At 44.3% G+C, this 19874-nt stretch overlaps 1 protein-coding gene across 3 annotated transcripts in view; it reads left to right on the top strand.

Annotated features, from left to right (window-relative positions):
• Window positions 1-19874, top strand: part of SLC4A10 (solute carrier family 4 member 10) — a 337291-nt gene that overhangs the window by 226444 nt on the left and 90973 nt on the right. For all 3 annotated transcript variants that reach the window (XM_033945953.1, XM_033945952.1, XM_033945954.1), the window contains exons 12-14: window positions 9849-10023; window positions 10647-10780; window positions 14227-14472. In XM_033945953.1, the coding sequence (XP_033801844.1) occupies window positions 9849-10023; window positions 10647-10780; window positions 14227-14472 (555 nt within the window). The remainder of the gene's footprint in view (window positions 1-9848; window positions 10024-10646; window positions 10781-14226; window positions 14473-19874) is intronic.

Below are 19874 nucleotides of genomic sequence, written 5' to 3'. Positions count from 1 at the left end.
TTTTGAAATTACCCCTTCTTTTGCCCGGTTGTAAAACTTCTAATACTGTATAAGTGCCCATAAAGTCTCAAATTCATGATGTTTTTTAATACAATGGCTTGAGTGGAGTTAGTTATCTTATCTAATTTTTAGTCACCCATATCCTTCTATGCCTCTCTTAGGAGATGTGCATCTAGTTTGCTTTTGAAACCTAGGATGGTCGATTCCACAATAACCTCTTCTGGGAGAGCATTCCAGGTGTCAACCACTCTCTGTGTGAAGCAGAACTTCCTGATATTTGTTCTACACTTACAACTCACACTCTCCTCGCACAAACTCCAAACTTTCCATTGTCTGCTCTCAGAGTGTGTGTATAGGGGAACCCCCCCCCCTCTACAATCAGGGAGATACTGACGCGCAACATTCACAGAAACCCCCCTCCACTTACAATTTCACCCTGAAGGTAAGGTAAGGGCGGTACCCATTTGTCCTGCATGCAAATGTCAGTGGGATTGTCGGCGCACCAATGTCCTTCACGCTATTGTTAGTGTACCGATTTCCAAGACCACTTCTGGACAGCAAGTTTTGCCATACCTTTAGTAAATGTTTTCATATAGTACGCTAAGGTCTGTTTAATATGCATGTAAAAATTTTTACCAAGTTGCATAGTGAAATATTTGTAGGACAAGTTTTATTGCCCAGGCCACTGAATCCTGAAATAGTCACAAGTGAGAACAAAACAGAGAGTGAAGCCAAATCAACTAATTCACACTTGGAGATTGGCCTAATTAATTTGTCAGTAGAAGGGCTTGTTTGTGAAACAGTGCTACAAGTTCCAAACTGTCTACAGACTGATTCATAAACAGGGAAATGTGTTTACTGTCTTGGGTTTTGTGGGTTTTTTTTTCACTTGTACCATACATGGATAGGACTACCACAACAGCACCAGAACTAAGTAGTATTCTGCCACCCAAGCAATTCCAAACAAATGCAATGGCTCCCTACTCTACCCTAGAGGTCAGGGGTCAGCACTTTAAAAGTACTGTACCCAGGACAATCCACTGGTCGTCTTGCCTTAGTTCTGGCCCTATGCCAAAATAACTTTTATTTATTTATTTGGCTGGGTGAGGGGGGGGGAAGAGATATTCAAAGCAATTTTAAGAGTCACTAGAAGCTAGTTCTGGCTCATATATTGTATTTGCTATGAAAACCAATCTCTAAGCCTAAATTTATTAAAATCCTTCCCACATCTCTGCCTTGGAAAATCTTCTACTTAGGAAATCAGGTGATTCTAGCAGGTAAGATTCTATCGGGAGAGGGGTAGTATTAGAACTAAATTAGAGAATGACACGGGGACAAATTTTTCCCCATCCCCGCAGGAACTCATTTTTCCGTCCCGGCAAGTTCTTTTCCTGCCCTTTCCTCATTCCTGCAAGTTCTGTCCTCATCTGCACAAGCCTCAAACACTTCAAAATCATAGGTGTTCAAGACTTGTGCAGTTAAGGCAGAGCTTACAGGAATGGGGCAGGGACAGAATAAGAAAATTGAGGAAAAATTTGTCCCCGTGTCATTTTCTACACTGAATGGATCTGAAAAACAGAAATTTAAAAATTCGCCTCTAATATGAAAATATCTAATTTCCACAAAGTCTATAAATTTGCACTAGCCAATGTCACGCTTTAGTTAAGATCTAATGTAAGGGCCTGATTCTATAAATGGGACCTAAGTTAGGTGCCCCCAGGCGCCCTAATCACAGACGCCTTAATGACACCTAACTTAGTTCCATGCAGATCTAAATTCTTTTTAATTGGTAAATGGTGAAACAGCTGCTTTATGTAACTTGATGGTGAATGAAAGCGAGTGCCAAGTAACAGGCATTTGGAGATGCAGATCTCCCATAATAGCAATAGAAGACACCTCCATCCCATTATATTCCGGCTCCACTCTTCAGCTTGAGTTTTCAAGCAAAGTCCTTGGCATCATCATAGACTCCTCTCTCTCCTTCAATGATCACCTCAACTTCTTGGTAAAAAAATGCTTCTTTAGTCTTCATATGCTGAGGAAAGTGAGATCGTACTTTCATCATTCTCACTTCAACGTCCTTGTTCAATCCACCATCCTCTCTAGACTGGATTATTGCAACTCCATCTATTTAAGCCTAACTAAAAAAAAACTCCATAGACTTCAGCTAATCCAGAATGCCGCTGCCAAGCTTATTTTCGCAAAAGGCAAGTTCGACCATGTCTCCCCACTCCTGTCCAAACTTCACTGGCTCCCAGTTCACTCCAGAGTTCTCTTTAAATGTGCCTGTTTAGCCTTCAAGATCCTACATGGCATCCTCCCTCCCGTTATCCCACTCTTCTGGAATTCCTCTAACCCTAATTCCACTAGATCCTCCCAAAAACTGAAACTATCATTCCCCTCTACAAAAGGTATTCCTCTACGTAGGAAAACTAGGAACATCCCTCCCCTTTAGAACCACAGAACTCTGGAACAACCTCACATCCCTGCTCAGAATTTCAAGCTCCCTCCAATCCTTCCGCAAACACCTGAAAACTTGGCTCTTTTCAAAAATCTAACATTTCCCGCTTTTTGGTTCCCTGTCTCTCTTTATCTTCCTAGCTCCTTTCCTATAACCCTTCATTGTAGCTCCTTTTCAACTTAACCCTGTAAACCGTGCCGAGCTCTACGCTTGTGGAGATGGCGCGGTATACAAACCTAAGGTTTAGTTTAGTTTAGTAAGACACATATTGTTTCTGAGCAACAATGCCAAATAAAGGGTTAAATTGCATATTAATTGACCACACTCTTAAAAACTGATTAAAAAACCATTATTTTAATGATCAATTTAGGTTGCAAGCAGAATACCGCATGACACCTAAGTCGAGGCACCCTGTGACTCCTAACAATTCCTACCTGAAGAGTAGGCATGGTTAGGGGTAGAGAATAGGGGGATCCGGAAGGTTCGCCCCCCACATTTCGCCCCCCACATTTCGCCCCCCACATTTCGCCCCTCACATTTCGCCCCCCACATTTCGCCCCCAGACACATTTCGCCCCCACACATTTCGCCCCCATACATTTCGCCCCCCGGATGTTTCGCCCCCCACACATTTCACCCCCACACATTTCGCCCCCACATTTCGCCCCCACACATTTCGCCCCCGACTCGGAGCGCAAATCCTTACCTCGGAGCGCAAATCAGTCCAGCTACTGTTGTGAGCGCGAGAGAAGCCAAGGGGGATCGAGGCTTGGCCAAGATCGAGGCTTGGCCAAAGCGAGACAGCGTCCCGCGAGAGCTGTGCGCGAGCGAAGCCAAGGGGGGGAGGGAGTTGTGAGCGCGAGAGAAGCCAAGGGGTATCGAAGCCTGGTGATGAAGGGGGATCAGGCCCAAGGTCAGAGCGAGACAGCGGAAAGGGATGAAGGGGGATCGGGGCTTGGGCGAGACAGCGGAAAGAGATGAAGGGGGATCGGGGCTTGGGCCGAAAGGGAACATGAGATGTGCGCGAGCGAAGCCAAGGGGGGGTAGGGAGTCGAAGCCTGGGGATGAAGGGGGATCGGGCCCAAGGCCAGAGCGAGACAGCGGAAAGGGATGAAGGGGGATCGGGGCATGGGCGAGACAGCGGAAAGGGATGAAGGGGGATCGGGGCTTGGGCCGAAAGGGAACATGAGCTGAGCGAAGCCAAGGGGGGGGTAGGGAGTCGAAGCCTGGGGATGAAGGGGGATCGGGCCCAAGGCCAGAGCGAGACAGCGGAAAGGGATGAAGGGGGATCGGGGCATGGGCGAGACAGCGGAAAGGGATGAAGGGGGATCGGGGCTTGGGCCGAAAGGGAACATGAGATGAGCGAAGCCAAGGGGGGGTAGGGAAGTCGAAGTCTGGGGATGAAGGGGGATCGGGCCCAAGGCCAGAGCGAGACAGCGGAAAGGGATGAAGGGGGATCGGGGCTTGGGCCGAAAGGGAAAATGAGCTGAGCGAAGCCAAGGGGGGGTAGGGAGTCGAAGCCTGGGGATGAAGGGGGATCGGGCCCAAGGCCAGAGCGAGACAGCGGAAAGGGATGAAGGGGGATCGGGGCATGGGCGAGACAGCGGAAAGGGATGAAGGGGGATCGGGGCTTGGGCCGAAAGGGAACATGAGATGAGCGAAGCCAAGGGGGGGTAGGGAAGTCGAAGTCTGGGGATGAAGGGGGATCGGGCCCAAGGCCAGAGCGAGACAGCGGAAAGGGATGAAGGGGGATCGGGGCTAGGGCCGAAAGGGAACATGAGCTGAGCGAAGCCAAGGGGGGGTAGGGAGTCGAAGTCTGGGGATGAAGGGGGATCGGGCCCAAGGCCAGAGCGAGACAGCGGAAAGGGATGAAGGGGGATCGGGGCTAGGGCCGAAAGGGAACATGAGCTGAGCGAAGCCAAGGGGGGGTAGGGAGTCGAAGTCTGGGGATGAAGGGGGATCGGGCCCAAGGCCAGAGCTAGACAGCGGAAAGGGATGAAGGGGGATCGGGGCTTGGGCCGAAAGGGAACATGAACTTATCCCGCTGGAGCGCGCTGATAAGTGCAGCAAGGCCTGAAGTAGGGGAAAACGCTCAGGGGCGAAAGGTGCGTGGGCGAAATGTATGTATAGTCGCCAGTGCTAAATTCGGCCAATCTGGCGCCAATGACTTTGCAAAATTCACCAGAGCTTCTATAAATATGACATGTTCTTGCCTCTTGGTCATTTAGTCCTTTCGATTTCCTGATTAACTGATCTGTGTAGTGATTTATTTTGTTATGGAATCAGTTCTTTCAAAGCGTGGCAAGAAGAAGCTAGTTTACGAAAATCATATTTATGTATTCTCTAAACGAACAGCAGATGACAGACATGCTATTTGGGTATGCGAAAAGCGGTCAAGGTGTAAAGGACGCGTTTGGACTGAAGGAATTGATGGCGAAGTTGTGAAAATCGTAAATATACATAATCATGCAGCACAGGCAGCAAGGCCTGAAGTAGTTCGATTAATCAATGAAGTTACTTCCAGGGCAAGGTCGACACAGGAGACGCCACAGCAGATTCTTAGTGAGGTCATTTCAGGCAGCCATGCAAACGTTGGAGCGCTTCTGCCTAGAAAAGATTCGCTAAAGAGATCAATTCGATCGTCAAGACAAGTCGAGGGTATGCCGCGGCTGCCTCAAACCGTTGATCAACTCGTCATCCCGCCAGAATTTCAGGAGATCAATATCAATGGCGTCCAACAGCAATTTCTTTTGTGGGACTCGGGTAAACTTTTCTTTTCAAGCTATTAGCATTATGTACTCGTACATGTAGGCGTTATTTGCTCGCATTTTATATCACTTTGTGGCACATAAAATGGCCCAAAATTTCTTAATTTATTAGAATTGGTCAAACAAGTATGTCTTAGTTTTCTAAGCCGTTTTAAGCGTTATCTTGAATTATTGTTGCTATATAATCTTCCACATTTAATTTTACTAAATTACTTGGTACAATTTTAGTAGAATTTGTGAAACATTCCATTAACGTAATAGCTCAAAATAATGAAGAAAAAATTTTTTTTTTGTCTTTCGGAATTTTTTGATGCCAGCGAATTGAGCTCGTCGAAAAATGTTGTTTTTTCTGCACCCCTGACTATTTCTGACCCTTTTTTGGACTTTGAAAAGCCCATGTATGTCCCGTCCCAACTGAGGGGTTTCCTCCATCCACCGCCTATATTTATGCCTAAATTATTTTTATTTTTATTCAGGGACTGGAACCAGCCGAATATTGATATTTGGAACGAGGGATAATCTCCACTCGTTGGCACAGAGCAGTGAATGGTTCGCTGATGGCACGTTTTCTACTGCACCAGCTTTGTTCGAGCAGCTTTATACGATCCATGCAGTTCACGGTGGTGTCATCATTCCAGCATTGTACGCGCTGTTGCCGAACAAGACCCGAACAACCTATCGACAGATGCTGCAGCAGCTTAAGAATATGCAGCCAGGTCTCCAACCGAAGCAGTTGATGACCGATTTTGAACAAGCTGCAATTCAAGCGTTTGAAATCGAGTTTCCTAACATGGAGAAAACAGGCTGCTTCTTCCACTTGTCGCAGTCAATATGGCGAAGAGTTCAGAATGAAGGATTGAAAGTGCGCTACCAAAATGACCACGAATTTGCACAGTGGATCCGCATGATACCAGCTCTTGCTTTTCTGCCTCCGGCCATTGTTGTGCAATCATTTGAAGAGCTGCTGGAAGATCCCAAATTTCCAGAAGAAGCACTACCCATTGCCAACTATTTCGAGGACACCTACATTGGTCGAATGAACCGAAGAGGACGCCAGAATCCATTGTTTCCAGTTGTGTTTTGGAATGTTCATCAACGAACGTTGAAAGGCCAACATCGGACGAACAATGACGTCGAGGGCTGGCATCGCAGCTTTCAAGAAACCTGCGGCTCACTTTTCCCCAATATATACCGCTTCATCAACTGCTTGAAAAGACAGCAAGGACTTCACAATTTTGAAATCACGCAGATTATAGCAGGCAATCCTGTCAATGCGCGAAACAAGAAATACGCGGCTATTTCTGCAAGAATTCGGCGTATTGTGGAGGACTTGGACAATCGAAATTTGATCGACTATCTCAGAGGAATAGCATACAATTTTGAATTTTGATTGACGTTCACTGTATTTCATTTTACTTGTTATTTGACTGTGTTGTGTTTGGACTGTTATTTCATTTGACAGGTTAGTTTTTGTTCACTTTATCACTGTATTTCATTTTACTTGTTATTTGAATGTTATTTGACTGTTTTGTTTAGCACAGTAAAAAATTAAAAAAATAAATCCTGTTTTAGCCCAGCCTCTTGTTTCCAACAGTGGCCAATCCAGGTCATGCCCAATATATGCTCTCTGCAAATGGTGTGCACTCTTCACAGGGAGCGCATATTCTTCATGGTGCATAAAAGAAGCCAAAATGTATACAAATTTCAAGTTTATTTAGCTTTGATATACTGCGTTAATTACCAAAGAGGTTTACATTGTACAAAATTTAAAATATAAGTAAAAATGGGGTAGTAAAAAGACAGACTGCATGGTATTAAAGACAAAACACGCTAAAAGGGGAAAATGGTTGGGACACATTGCATAAAAATAAAGGGGCATGGGGAAAAGAAGAGGGAGAAATGGAATGTCTGATATGTGGCCATTGCCTGAGTCTCATGAGCAATTAAACCTAGGTATAGATCTTTAAAGAGAAAGGTTTTGAGGCTAGATTTGGAGTTGTTGCAGTTAGTTTCTTGCCTTGCTACAATCCCTCATGCCATGCTTTCCACACAATGTTTAACGTTCCATGTGTGCATGACACACATAGCACGGAGCTCTGGCCCAAGCCCCGATCCCCCTTCATCCCCAGACTTCGTCTCCCTACCCCCCCCCCCCCTTGGCTTCTCTCGCGCTCACAACAGTAGCTGGACTGACCTACCCCCCCTAGGCTTCGCTCGCGCACAGCTCTCGCGGGACGCTGTCTCGCTTTGGCCAGGTGCTACGTTCCATGTGTGCATGACACACATAGCACGGAGCTCTGGCCCAAGCCACGATCCCCCTTCATCCCCAAACTTCGACTCCCTACCCCCCCTTGGCTTCTCTCGCGCTCACAACAGTAGCTGGACTGACCTACCCCCCCTTGGCTTCGCTCATGTTCCCTTTCGGCCCAAGCCCCGATCCCCCTTCATCCCCAGACTTCGTCTCCCTACCCCCCCCCCCCTTGGCTTCTCTCGCGCTCACAACAGTAGCTGGACTGACCTACCCCCCCTAGGCTTCGCTCGCGCACAGCTCTCGCGGGACGCTGTCTCGCTTTGGCCAGGTGCTCCTGCTTGGATAATCACTGGCGTGTATGGGGGGAGGGGAAAGTAGCCGTGTTCAGCACACATATCCCACCCTTCTCTAATACAGCTGTCTAATGCTGCAGTTGATTGCATCTCTCCAGAAGCCTCGATCCCCCTTGGCTTCTCTCGCGCTCACAACAGTAGCTGGACTGATTTGCGCTCCGAGGTAAGGATTTGCGCTCCAAGACGGGGGCGAAATGTGTGGGGGCGAAATGTGGGGGCGAAATGTGGGGGCGAAATGTGGGGGGGCGAAATGTGGGGGCGAATTGTGGGGGGGCGAAATGTGTGGGGGCGAAACATCCGGGGGGCGAAATGTGTGGGGGCGAAATGTGTGGGGGCGAAACATCCGGGGGGCGAAATGTGCGGGGGCGAAATGTGAGGGGCGAATTGCTGGGGGCGAAATGTGGGGGGCGAAACTTCCGTGAACCGAGAATAGGCATGGTAGACTTTGGTGTCGCTAGGCATCTGAGGTAAGTACCGGGAAATTAGGCCAGCTAAAACCTGGCCTAAAATACTGGTTCCTACCTGTAGGATGCCTATGCCTAGGCGCCGCTAGGTGAGCTTCTATAAAGGACGCCTAGTGGTTGATTGAGAATCACACAGAGCAGTGCCTACAATGTACATCCTTTATAGCATCTGGCCCTAAATGCCTAAACGGATTTGCAATATACAAGCATATTCAGTCATCAATTTTAAAACTCTTAATGCCTGACTAATAATACTGAATTTAAAACATAACCAGTAGATATTAAGAAAAAGAAGTCCACAAACTGGTTAAGTAACAGGTTCATTGTCAGTTGCGCACGAGACACCAGCGTGCCAACAATCGAGCGCTGACAATTTGGCATGAGAAAGAAGCGTGCCGTGGGAAAACTCAGTTTTAAAGAGCTCCGAAACGGGGTGTGAGTGGGGAACCCCCCCCCCCCACTTTACTATATAGTGTTCGCGCTGCTGTTGGGGGGGGTTAGGGGGTTGGAAACCTCCATTATAGAGAAAACAACTTTTTCTGATTTTTGTTGGGAAAAGTTCCATTTTCTCTATAATATGGAAGGTTGTACCCCCCCACACTTCCCCAACGGCAGCGCGAACACTATGCAGTAAAGTGAGGGGTTTTTTCCCCCCCCCCCCACCCATTGGAGCTCTTTAAAGCTAAGTTTTCCCGCGGTGCACTTCTTTCTTGCGCCAAATTGTCAGCGCTCGATTGTTGGCACGCTGGTGTCTAGCGTGCGGTTATCCCGTCACCAAGTAACCGTATAAAAGGGACCTTTTACTAAGGCACGCTAGCCTATTTAGCGCATGCTAAATGCTAACTCGTCCTGTATATTCTATGGGCGCGTTAGCATTTAGCGCGTGCTAAATCGGCCAGCACACCTTAGTAAAAGAGGGGGAAATAAGGAAAGCAAAACAGGTGTCCTAACTTTGGGGTCCTTTTACTAAGATGCACTAGCCGATTTAGTGTGCGCTAAATATTAGCACGCGCTAAATGCTAAGGTGCCTGTTATATTCTATGGACGCGTTAGCATTTAGCGCACGCTAAATCGGCTAGTGCGCCTTAGTAAAAGAGGGGGTTTATTTGGCAATATCATCTGGTGTCTGGTTAAACTCGTGCCTTGAATGCCAGCATTGAATATTTGGGGTTAGTTCAGTCTATGGCTGGATTCTGGGTCCTTTTTTTTTTATCAACACAAAAGTGGAGTATTTAGTATTTCATAAATAGAACACCGCATGCTTTGCTTCTGTTTAGCCAGGTCTGCAAGCTTCTGACAACTCCTGGCATTCATGTTTGACAGTTTTTCAGACTGTTAAAAATCCTTTGAAAATGAGATTTCTTGGGCCAGCACAATGTATGTTCAGCACTGCTTTCGATAACTTTAATTTCATTCCAGATGATCAGTATTTATTTTGACAGGTAGGGTTTTTTTTTTTTGTTTCCTGATTTCACTTGTTTTGCAAGCAGCTTAGTTTCTATCCTTCAAGAAAAGGAAAAACATGATGTGTTTTCTTTTCTTTCATCTTTAGGCTATTTGGGGGACTGATCCTTGACATAAAAAGAAAAGCCCCCTTCTTCTGGAGCGACTTCAGGGATGCCATCAGCTTGCAATGTCTAGCATCATTTTTGTTTCTCTACTGTGCTTGTATGTCTCCTGTCATCACATTTGGAGGCCTGCTTGGAGAGGCAACTGAAGGTCGTATAGTATGTGCTGCTACTTGAATTGTGACTTTTAGAGGATTTTTATTTTTTACCCATATACTCTCTAGACCAGTGTTCTTCAACCACCGGTCCATGGACCAGTGCTGGTCCACAGAAATTTCCTGCCGGTCCAGGCCCAAAACAGTGTTCTTCAACCGCCGGTCCACGGTGCGATCGATGTGGCGTTATCTTCGAGCCAGCTCCCTCTTCCTAACTGATTCAGTGCACAAAGCCACGGGCAGTGGCTCCTACGGGCATCCTGCGCCTGAACCGGAAGCCTTCTCTCTGATGTTGCAACATCAGAGGGAAGGCTTCCAGATGAGGCAAGGGACGTGCAAGATGCAATTAGTATTATTTGGGGGGCGGGGTCTGGGGTGGAGATTGGGTAGAGATGGGCGGGGTCTGGCCAGGACTTAGCCCAGTGTTCTTTAACATCCGGTCCGAGGACCGATGCCGGTCCACAGAATAATTATTTTATTTCTGCCGGTCCATAGGTGTAAAAAGGTTGAAAAACAGTGCTCTAGACATCAGTAAGGTCTATAATTATTCTAAGGAAATGATATATATTTCAAATTAGTATAAATATGTGAATTAAAACATACTTACTGCCACTTTTTCTTCTGCAGAGTGCAATAGAATCTCTCTTTGGCGCCTCTATGACTGGAATAGCTTATTCACTTTTTGGTGGCCAACCTCTGACCATACTGGGCAGCACTGGGCCAGTTTTGATTTTTGAAAAGATATTATATAAATTTTGCAAGTAAGTTTAATAATTTTATTACCTTAGATATTACATAATGCATATTTAATTTAAAAGTTTTTTTCATAGTGAGAATGGCAGAGAGGGATCATTTTTTGCCCAGGAGGAGACAGGAGGAAGGAAGAGGAGCACAAAACAAGATCTGGTCATGAGCCAGAAGCTAAGTGGGTGCTGGCCAATATCAACCATGTAACATGATTTTTGTTCCTAGGCATTAAGTGTAATTTCCTAATGGCTCATGCCTAAAAAGTATGGAAAACTTTGCTTCTGTGACCAGGATAGTTAAATTTTTTAATTTACATATTTAAAACATGAAAACGCCAAATTTTCATCTTTTCATTCAGTCATAAAAAGCAACATATGAATCACAACATATTTATACTGAAGTTATACTAGGATGACCACATAAGATTTAGAAGTGAGTAATTTTTTGAGATTTGCAATTATATTGTAAGTCACTAATCAGCCCCAGATGTAGTCTCTCATCATGCTCTCATTATACTGTCCTTGGTAGCAGTGTTCGAAATCCATATATCCAGGTGGAAGCGCTCACCTTGCTCCTCTGAGAATGCTCCCATGTTCTCATTGAATAGCTTAAGATGAGTATCAAGGACATGGACTTTGAGAGACATCCTACAGCCCATTGTACTTTAATTTTTCACCAGATTCTCAATCAACTCCACGTAGTTTTCGGCCTCCTGATTGCCACTTTCTTCTTCCTGGTTAGCTTCTTGGGAAATTCCTTGCACTCCAGGATCTTCTTTATCTATAGTCCAGCAAAGACACCAGCTTTGCCCTTTGCCTCAGACAGATTAGGGAAGATGTCTTGAAGATACTTGAAGGCTGCAAACTCCTTATCTGGAACTCTGATATATTGTTTTATTAGGCCCAATTTGATGTGCAGTGGTCACATCAGCACCTTCTGGGGGTCCACCAGAGGTTCCCATTTGATGTTGTTTCTCCCCACAGAGAACTAAGTCCACTGTGAGAGCGTCATTGTGTCCCTACTGCCAAAAGATAAAACAGCCTTGGTGACCCATTTTGAAGTCTCTGATGACCTCCCAGCATTGGCATAGCAAAGATGGGAGGTGCCTGGGGTAATGGCACCCCCTCCACGTCCTCTTCTCCACCCTCTCCCCTACCACATTCGTGCCCTCCCTTCTCACCCCTATACTTCTTTAAATCTTTGCCTGCACAAGCAGCTTCTCCTGCCAGCTTCTTGCACTGGCATTGGCTTTCCCTCTGACATCCTTCCTGGCCCCATAACCCAGAAGTGATTTCAGAGGGAGCCAGGCTGCCACGAGCAGCAGACCAGAGTAGTTGCTCACACTGGAAAGATTTTGAAGAGGTACAGTCAGCGTGGAAGGGAGGGTGTAAGCCTGGCGTGATGGAGGGGGCAAAGATGTGTAGGCACCCCCATCAAGACAGCGCCCGGGACGGTCTGCCTACCCCCCTTCCTATGCCACGGTCTCCCAGCCATACTAATCATAGTTCAAGGAGTCTAGTAAGGTCTTGATGCTGTTGTAATCCTTTTTGAGTTGCACTGAGTCAGTAGAAGAGATGGGTATTTGTTCCCGTTATGGTGCAGCACAGCTTTGATGCCACCTGGATGAGCTGTCAATGAAGGTTACAGGTGATTTCAATTGCCTCAAACAGACTGGTCACATTGTGGCAGAAGCGGAGATCATCTTGATGGGTGAAGAAGGTGGAAAAAGCTTGGTGATGCTTTCTCTGATCTGTGACTTGCACACTTTCATCCAACAAGTTACACTGCTTGAGTCAAGTCAAAAGTCCTACTCTGCCTTAGTAAAAGGGCCCCTACATTTACTCAGATTGGAATCAATCCGGCATGTTTTGCTAAAAAGGTAAATTTCAAAATATCAATGTCCTGGTCACAAAAGCAAAGTTTGAGAGGAATGATAGCCAATTTCTATACTTTTGTGGCATAGGCATTTAAGAATGAATACTTAAGAACAAAAGCATTGCCATACTGGGACAGACTGACGGTCCATCAGGTCCAGTATCCTATTTCCTATCATAGGCATAAGCAGTGGAATTCCCCAAACCATCTCAATAATGGACTATGGATTTCTCTTTTAGGAACTTTTTTACACAGAGGGTGGTGGGCACCTGGAATGCGCTTCCGGAGGGTGTGATAGGACAGAGTACACTACGGGGGTTCAAGGAAGGATTGGATAAATTCCTGAACGATAGGGGGATTGAAGGATACAGATAGAGGTAGAGATAGGTTTTAGACAGAGTATGGATAGAAGGATAAAAGGGATTAGAGAAGGATCACATTACAGGTTATGGGCCTGATGGACCGCCGCGGGTGCGGACTGCAGGGCACGATGGACCTCGGGTCTGACCCAGCGGAGGCAACTTCTTATGTTCTTATCCAAACATTTTTTAAACCTTGCCAAGCTACAGTAACTAATTTCACCACATTCTCCGGCAATTAATTCTATAGTTTATTTACACGTTGTGTGAAGAAATATTTTCTCTGGTTTGTTTTAAATCTACTACTTAGTAGCTTTATCGCATGCCTCCTAATCCTAGTATTTTTGGAACAAAGAAAAAATCATTTTGTTACATAGTGATTCAGTGTCGTTAACTGCATAAATAAGTGGGCAAAGTTAGGACTGAATTTTGTTCAGTCTTATCTACCCACTTAGTAATGTGGGCACTGGCAAAGAATATCATAGGTAGCCGCATACCTGTTGGCTCTTCCCCGACTCTGCCCCATACCACTTTTCTAATGGCCCAACTTTGTATGGCTAGTTAGTGTCAATATTTGGCAGGACTCAAATAGCACTCAGCAGCCAGCCTGCTGAGCACTATTTAAGTGGGCAGGACCCTCTCCTGCTTACATATATTTCTTTGAATATTGGCCCATGACTGCCTTTGGTGAATAGGAAAGTGTAACACCTTTGATTAACCTAGTCATCCATTCTTGAGATTACCTTTAAACAATACAATAAAAACTACTTTTTAAACTTATACAGTTTCACACTGACATTTTAAGCTAGAGAAAGATCAGATATAAGTCCATTAGGGGCATTACAAAATTCTTATTTTAAGCAGTCACTTTGTCTCTGGGTCTTCGTTTCTAAAATTGTTGCTCCCACTGGACATGATGGGAAATGGATGTTTACTCCTGCATATCCTTCTAGGAATTTTGCAAATGGCTTTGCATTTGGCAGAGCCTTTTATAAAATACAGAGGGAATTGAGTACATCCTAACTTGGGTGTCTCAGCCCTCCTCTTCATGGCCTATTAAAATAGGCCTTTAAATGTGGCAGAATGCTGGCTTTACCTTTCCTGAATAATAGTTTTGCCTATATTATTGTAGACAAAACTAGAGGTCCATTCAATTTCTCCACCTTTTAATAATATACAGTAATGACATGGTTTTTGCTAATATACTATTTTTTTTTCTTGCTTAGAGAATATGACTTGTCCTACCTTTCTTTGCGAGCATGCATAGGACTTTGGACTGCTACACTATGCATCATTCTGGTTGCCACAGATGCAAGTTCACTCGTCTGTTATATTACAAGGTTTACTGAAGAAGCTTTTGCTTCCCTTATCTGCATCATTTTCATTTATGAGGCCTTAGAAAAGTTATTCCATCTTGGTGAGAAATATCCAATCAACATGCATAATGATTTGGAAATGCTGACACAATACTCGTAAGTAAAAGTATTTTGGATTACAGTAGAAATAAGAAAATTGCATAACAGAGACTATTGTAAACCACAGTCCTAGAATGGATTAACATTCTTAATGGACAGAGTCCAAAATTGCTGCCAATTATTATTTTAGTTTCTTGTGTGTTCAGTCTGAGGCAGAGGTTCTTAACCCATTCCTTAGGACAGGGGCAGGCAATTCCGGTCCTCGAGAGCCAGAGCCAGGTCAGGTTTTCAGGATATCCACAATAAATATGCATGAGATAGATTTGCATCTTGGCAGTGCATGCAAATCCATCTCATACATATTCATTGTGGATATCCTGAAAACCTGTCCAGGTTCTGGCTCTCGAGGCCTGGAACTGCCTACCCCTGTCTTAGGACATACCTAGCCAGTCAGGTTTTCAGAATAACCACAATGAATATGCATGAGATAAATTTGCATGCTCTATCTTAGGGATCTCAAAGTCAATCCTTGAGGGCTGCAATCTAGTCGGGTATTCAGGATTTACCCAATGAATATGCATTGAAAGCATGCACATAGATCTCATGCATATTCATTGGGGAAATCCTGAAAACCCGACTAGATTGTGGCCCTCAAGGAAGGTATCCTGAAAACCTGACTGGCTAGGTATATCTCAGGGACTGGATTTAGAATCCATCTCTGAGGTTTAAATGTAATAAAGTCTATTAATGCAATTAAAAGCACAGTACTTAGTCCACGTAAGGTAGCTAATGTAAGAGTATTAACAGTACTAACATATAAACTAATCTACAGTACCCTTAGTATGAAATTTTGTAGAAAAGGTCTGCAACAGTGTGAGTAGGGTGGGGTCCGGGCTAGTACACAGACAGCGAGACACAAGCACAGAAGGTAAAGGAAAATTCTTTATTTACTCAAAAGGAAAATCCTGCACACTGTTGATTCTCAGGGCCAGGAACAGTCTTTTGGTTGAAAAAGTTCTGAGGTGGGACTGTGACTGACAGGACCGTAGTTTGCGACAGCCATGCCCCAAACACAGTTTTGTAACTGTCTTCCTTCAGCCAGGTAACAAGGTCTGGCCTTACCAAACCTAAGAGTCAGGTTCCCAAGCATTCAGCAATAAAAAGAGTTGGTTTACCTCAGCCAAGCAGAATGTCTAGTGGTTGTAGTTAAGGCATTTGCTGTGGCCTCTTCTTCCTCCTTCTCCCTTCTTAACCTAGCTCTAGCCCTGCCTCTTGTACTTCCGGGAAGCTGCTTTTCTGACTCCTTTTTCCCGTGTCCCTTCCCCCTAATGAGGAGCTCTTTAGGTAAAGGTGGCTCTGACATTGTGAGGGAATATCCTGCAGGGGGAGTGGTAGTGTCCTGTAGACTCCTTCACATGGTTATGTAATACAAAATTATGCAAATATAACACATTAATTTTTAAAGCATTCAAACTGTCGTAAACTGTTACAAAGATGCATAACTGTGAAGCACACAAATTGTTTCAAAACTACAAAGCACGCAAACATAAGAACATAAGATTTGCCCCTGCTGGGTTTCAAAGATGCATAATGTAAAAAGTGGTAATGTCCACTTGAAGACTATGGTTGTAATTTGCTGACTCATTTGCATGTTGTCATCATTAGCTGTAAGTATACATGATAAGAATTGCTGTTAGATCATACTTTCAGTGTATGTTACGGTGGATCCTCCTCCACTGCCATCCCACTGTCTATTGGCATACCCCAAGGTTCCATCCTGGGCCTTCTCCTCTTTTCCATATATACCCGCTCTCTTGGTACACTGATCTCCTCTCATGGTTTTCAATATCACCTCTATGCCAATGACTCCCAGATCTACCTCTCCGTACCAGATATCTCTACAGGAATTCAGGCCTGAATCTCAGCCTGCCTGTCTGACATTGCTGCTTGGATGTCTCACTACCATCTCAAACTGTATATGGCTAAAACTGAACTTCTTATCTTTCCACCAAAACTCACCTCCCCCTTCTCACCATTCTCTATTTTCTCTATTTCTGTGGATAACACTATCCTCCTCCCTGTCTCATCAGCCTGCAAACTTGGAGTGATCTTTGACTCCTCTCTCTCCTTCTCTGCTCAGATTCAACAAACTGCCAAAACCTGTTGCTTCCTCCTCTATAATAAATTCATCCTCTCCTCTCTGAACAAACTACCAAAACCCTTATCTACACTCTCATCACCTCACACTTAGACTACTGCAACGTACTTTTCTCCGGCCTCCCGCACACCATTTCAATCCGTTCAAAATGCTGCTGCAAGACTCATATTCCATGAGAACCACAATTCTCACAGTACCCCTCTCCTCAGGTCACTTCATTAGGCCCTGTCCATTTCTGACTTACAAGTGCATTCACTCTGAAGCCACCCAATATTTCTCTTTACTTATCTCCCCCTATGCTTCTCCCCGTGAACTCCGTTCATCGGGCAAGCCCCTCTTATCTGTTCCGTTCTCCTCAACTGACAACTCCAGACTCCGTCCCTTCTTTCTTGCAGCACCGTATGCCTGGAACAGGCTACTTGAATCAATACGTCATGCTCCATCCCTTCTCCCACTCACTGCTGTCAGATACCTATACCACAACCCTGAGATGTCCTGTCTGTCAAATTAGATAGTTAGCTCTTCTGAGCAAGGACTGTCTATTATATGTTAAATGTACAGCGCTGTGTATGCCTTGCAGTGCTATAGAAGTGATAAATAGTAGTAGCATAGATAGATAATAGCACTGGGTCACTCTTTAGTTAAGACTCTTGACAAAGTATTCAAAGGCAAGGAAATAACTCTCCAAATGAAGATCATCAGACTTGTCCTTGAACTCATTTTCTCAGTGGTCAATTACAGATACGAAAGCTGGACACTATGGAAACAAGTCAGAAAAGATTGACTCATTTAAACTTTAGTGCCGGAGAAGGATTTTATGCATGCTGTGGACCACCATAAGAACTAACAAATCAATTTTGACAGTTCTGTCACTCGAAGGCCAAATGATGAAGTTACGACTGTCTTATTTTGGTCACACTGTCAGAAGAGAAAGATCATTGAAGAAGGACATTATGTTTGGGAAGATCGAAGGAACCAGGCAAAGAGGGTGACCTGCAATCAGATGGCTAGACATGTTGAAAACAACCATGGGGATGATGCTGGAGGACCTTACCAGACTAGCACAAAACTGATCACTTTTAGATCTGTAATTCATCAAGTCACTAGGACTCGAGCATGAGTCGATAGTACCTAAATAAATAACTAACTAACTTAAGATTTAGGGTTCCTTTTATCAAGCCGCGCTGGCGGCGTTAACACACGCGACTTTTCAGCACGCGCTAACCCCCACGCTGGCTAAAAACTACCGCCTGCTCAAGAGGAGGCGGTAGCGGCTAGCGCGGCTGGCGATTTAACGCACGCTATTATGCGCGTTAAACCGCTAGCATGGCTTGATAAAAGGAGCCCTTATGTTATGATATGTTAGTGAATTTATCAATAATTTTCAACAATACTGGAATAGATTCTACAGTAAAAAAATAATAGTAATATGCTAAATTTAAATATCTGAATAAATTTAGAACCAAACCCAAATCTTTCCATTACATAAATCAAGTACAGCCAACCAATCTAAGGCTTTTTCTGCATCTAAAGATAACACAATTAAGAGAATCCAAATGCCCCGCCTGCAATATAGATATTAGGAAAGGGGTGGGATTTGATGAACCACATTTCTGTGGTGGGTTAATTGACTTACCCAGAGTCACAAGGAGCTGCAGTGGGAGTTAAGCTTAGTGCCTCTGGTCCTCACGCCACTGCTCTAAGCATTAAGCTACTCCTCTACTCCAAAGCACTCTGGCATTATCAGATATCTCCCATCCAGCTACAAGCCATTTTGGTCCCTATGCAAAATGCCACCCCCCAAAAAAAAACCCCCGTAAAACACCACAATTTTGTTATTTGTTTGTAAACATTTTAACATAAATCTTGCAATCAATATTTATAATTATGATCAGCCTCTTAGTTTGGAAAAAGAGGGGTAATGCTCCTTTTTTTTGCAACACTTTTAGTTTTGGTTTGGTAAATGTAACATCCATCCATCCTATAAAGAAAGAAGATAGACATCTGAGAAGGATCCAAAGGATCTATCGTAAGACCTTCTTCACCAGGAGATTTCTGTCCAGGCAAGGCTGGCAAAACATTTAAAATTTCTGACTTGACTATATGGGGACTTTGTCCTTTGACTTGTGGAATCATTAGGGTGCTCTAACTTCAGTGGCGTACCTAGGGTATGTGGCACCCGGGGCCCATCATTTTTTGACCCCCCCCCCCCCATCTATATGAAAAATATGATTTTTAGTACCAATCTACATATCGCACCACAAGAGTGTACCTAGGAAAAGGCTGCATCTTAAACATTGCAGTGAGCACTAGAACACCAACACATACATTGTAAAACTAAACAAGCCAGATCCCGCACAGTCAATTGGTCCTGTAGTCAATGCCAACTGAAAACTATGTCTTTTTCAGAACACACAGAACAGAGATACACCCTCGCCCAAAATGGAATAATCACAAACTAAAAATAGAAATATGTAGACAAAAGTTAAACTGATCCGCCAAGAAACCAGATCCTGGATACAATGCAACACCACAAAAAACAGTAACACATGTCCTCTAATACAGTGCAAAATATAAAGACAGTAGATGTAAATTTGAAAAAACTGATACATAACAATCACCACTTTATAAATTAACAAATAAAAATAAAACAAATAATGAGAAATAAAAAAATACCATTTTATTGGACTAATCCCCGTAAGCTCGGTCCCCATCCCCGCAAACCACCTGATTCCATCCACACAAGCCTTGAATTGTTTATATTAAAGTATAAAAAGAAACAATATTCTGTACAATTGTCAATTTATAAATCAGTGTCTTCTCCCCACTCTCTTCCCCATTTCCCTTCAGCATCCTCAGCCCACTCTCTCTCCACTTTCCTTCAGCGCACGCACATAAAAACAAGCAAGTAATTTTATATCATTTTCATTCTATTCATTCATAGAAATTAAAGTCTAGATAATGCCAGTCACATAACAAAACATGATTTTACAAAAATAATTCCCTGCAGTCAAGCCTGCAAGGATTACTAGATGTTTTTCAGCAGTTCCCCTCCCTCCCTCCCCCTTACCTTTGTGGCCAAGTCAAAATGATCTACCAACAATAAAATTTTAAAAACACAAAGCACGCTGTACGCAGAGAAAATGTTAATTATCATTTATATTCCGCGGGTTTTCAAAGAGGTCAAGGCAGATGACTTTATGCAATGTCACCTCAGTAACAACTATACAAAAATAGACAAATATTCCCCCTCCCTTTTTACTAAACTGCGATAGCGGTTTTTAGCGTAGGGAGCTGCGCT

Source organism: Geotrypetes seraphini, chromosome 5 (genome assembly GCF_902459505.1).
Source record: "Geotrypetes seraphini chromosome 5, aGeoSer1.1, whole genome shotgun sequence".
Taxonomy (NCBI): Eukaryota; Metazoa; Chordata; class Amphibia; order Gymnophiona; family Dermophiidae; genus Geotrypetes; species Geotrypetes seraphini.
The sequence above is the reverse complement of the archived record's forward strand: the minus strand, read 5'-3'. Positions and strand labels throughout refer to the sequence as shown.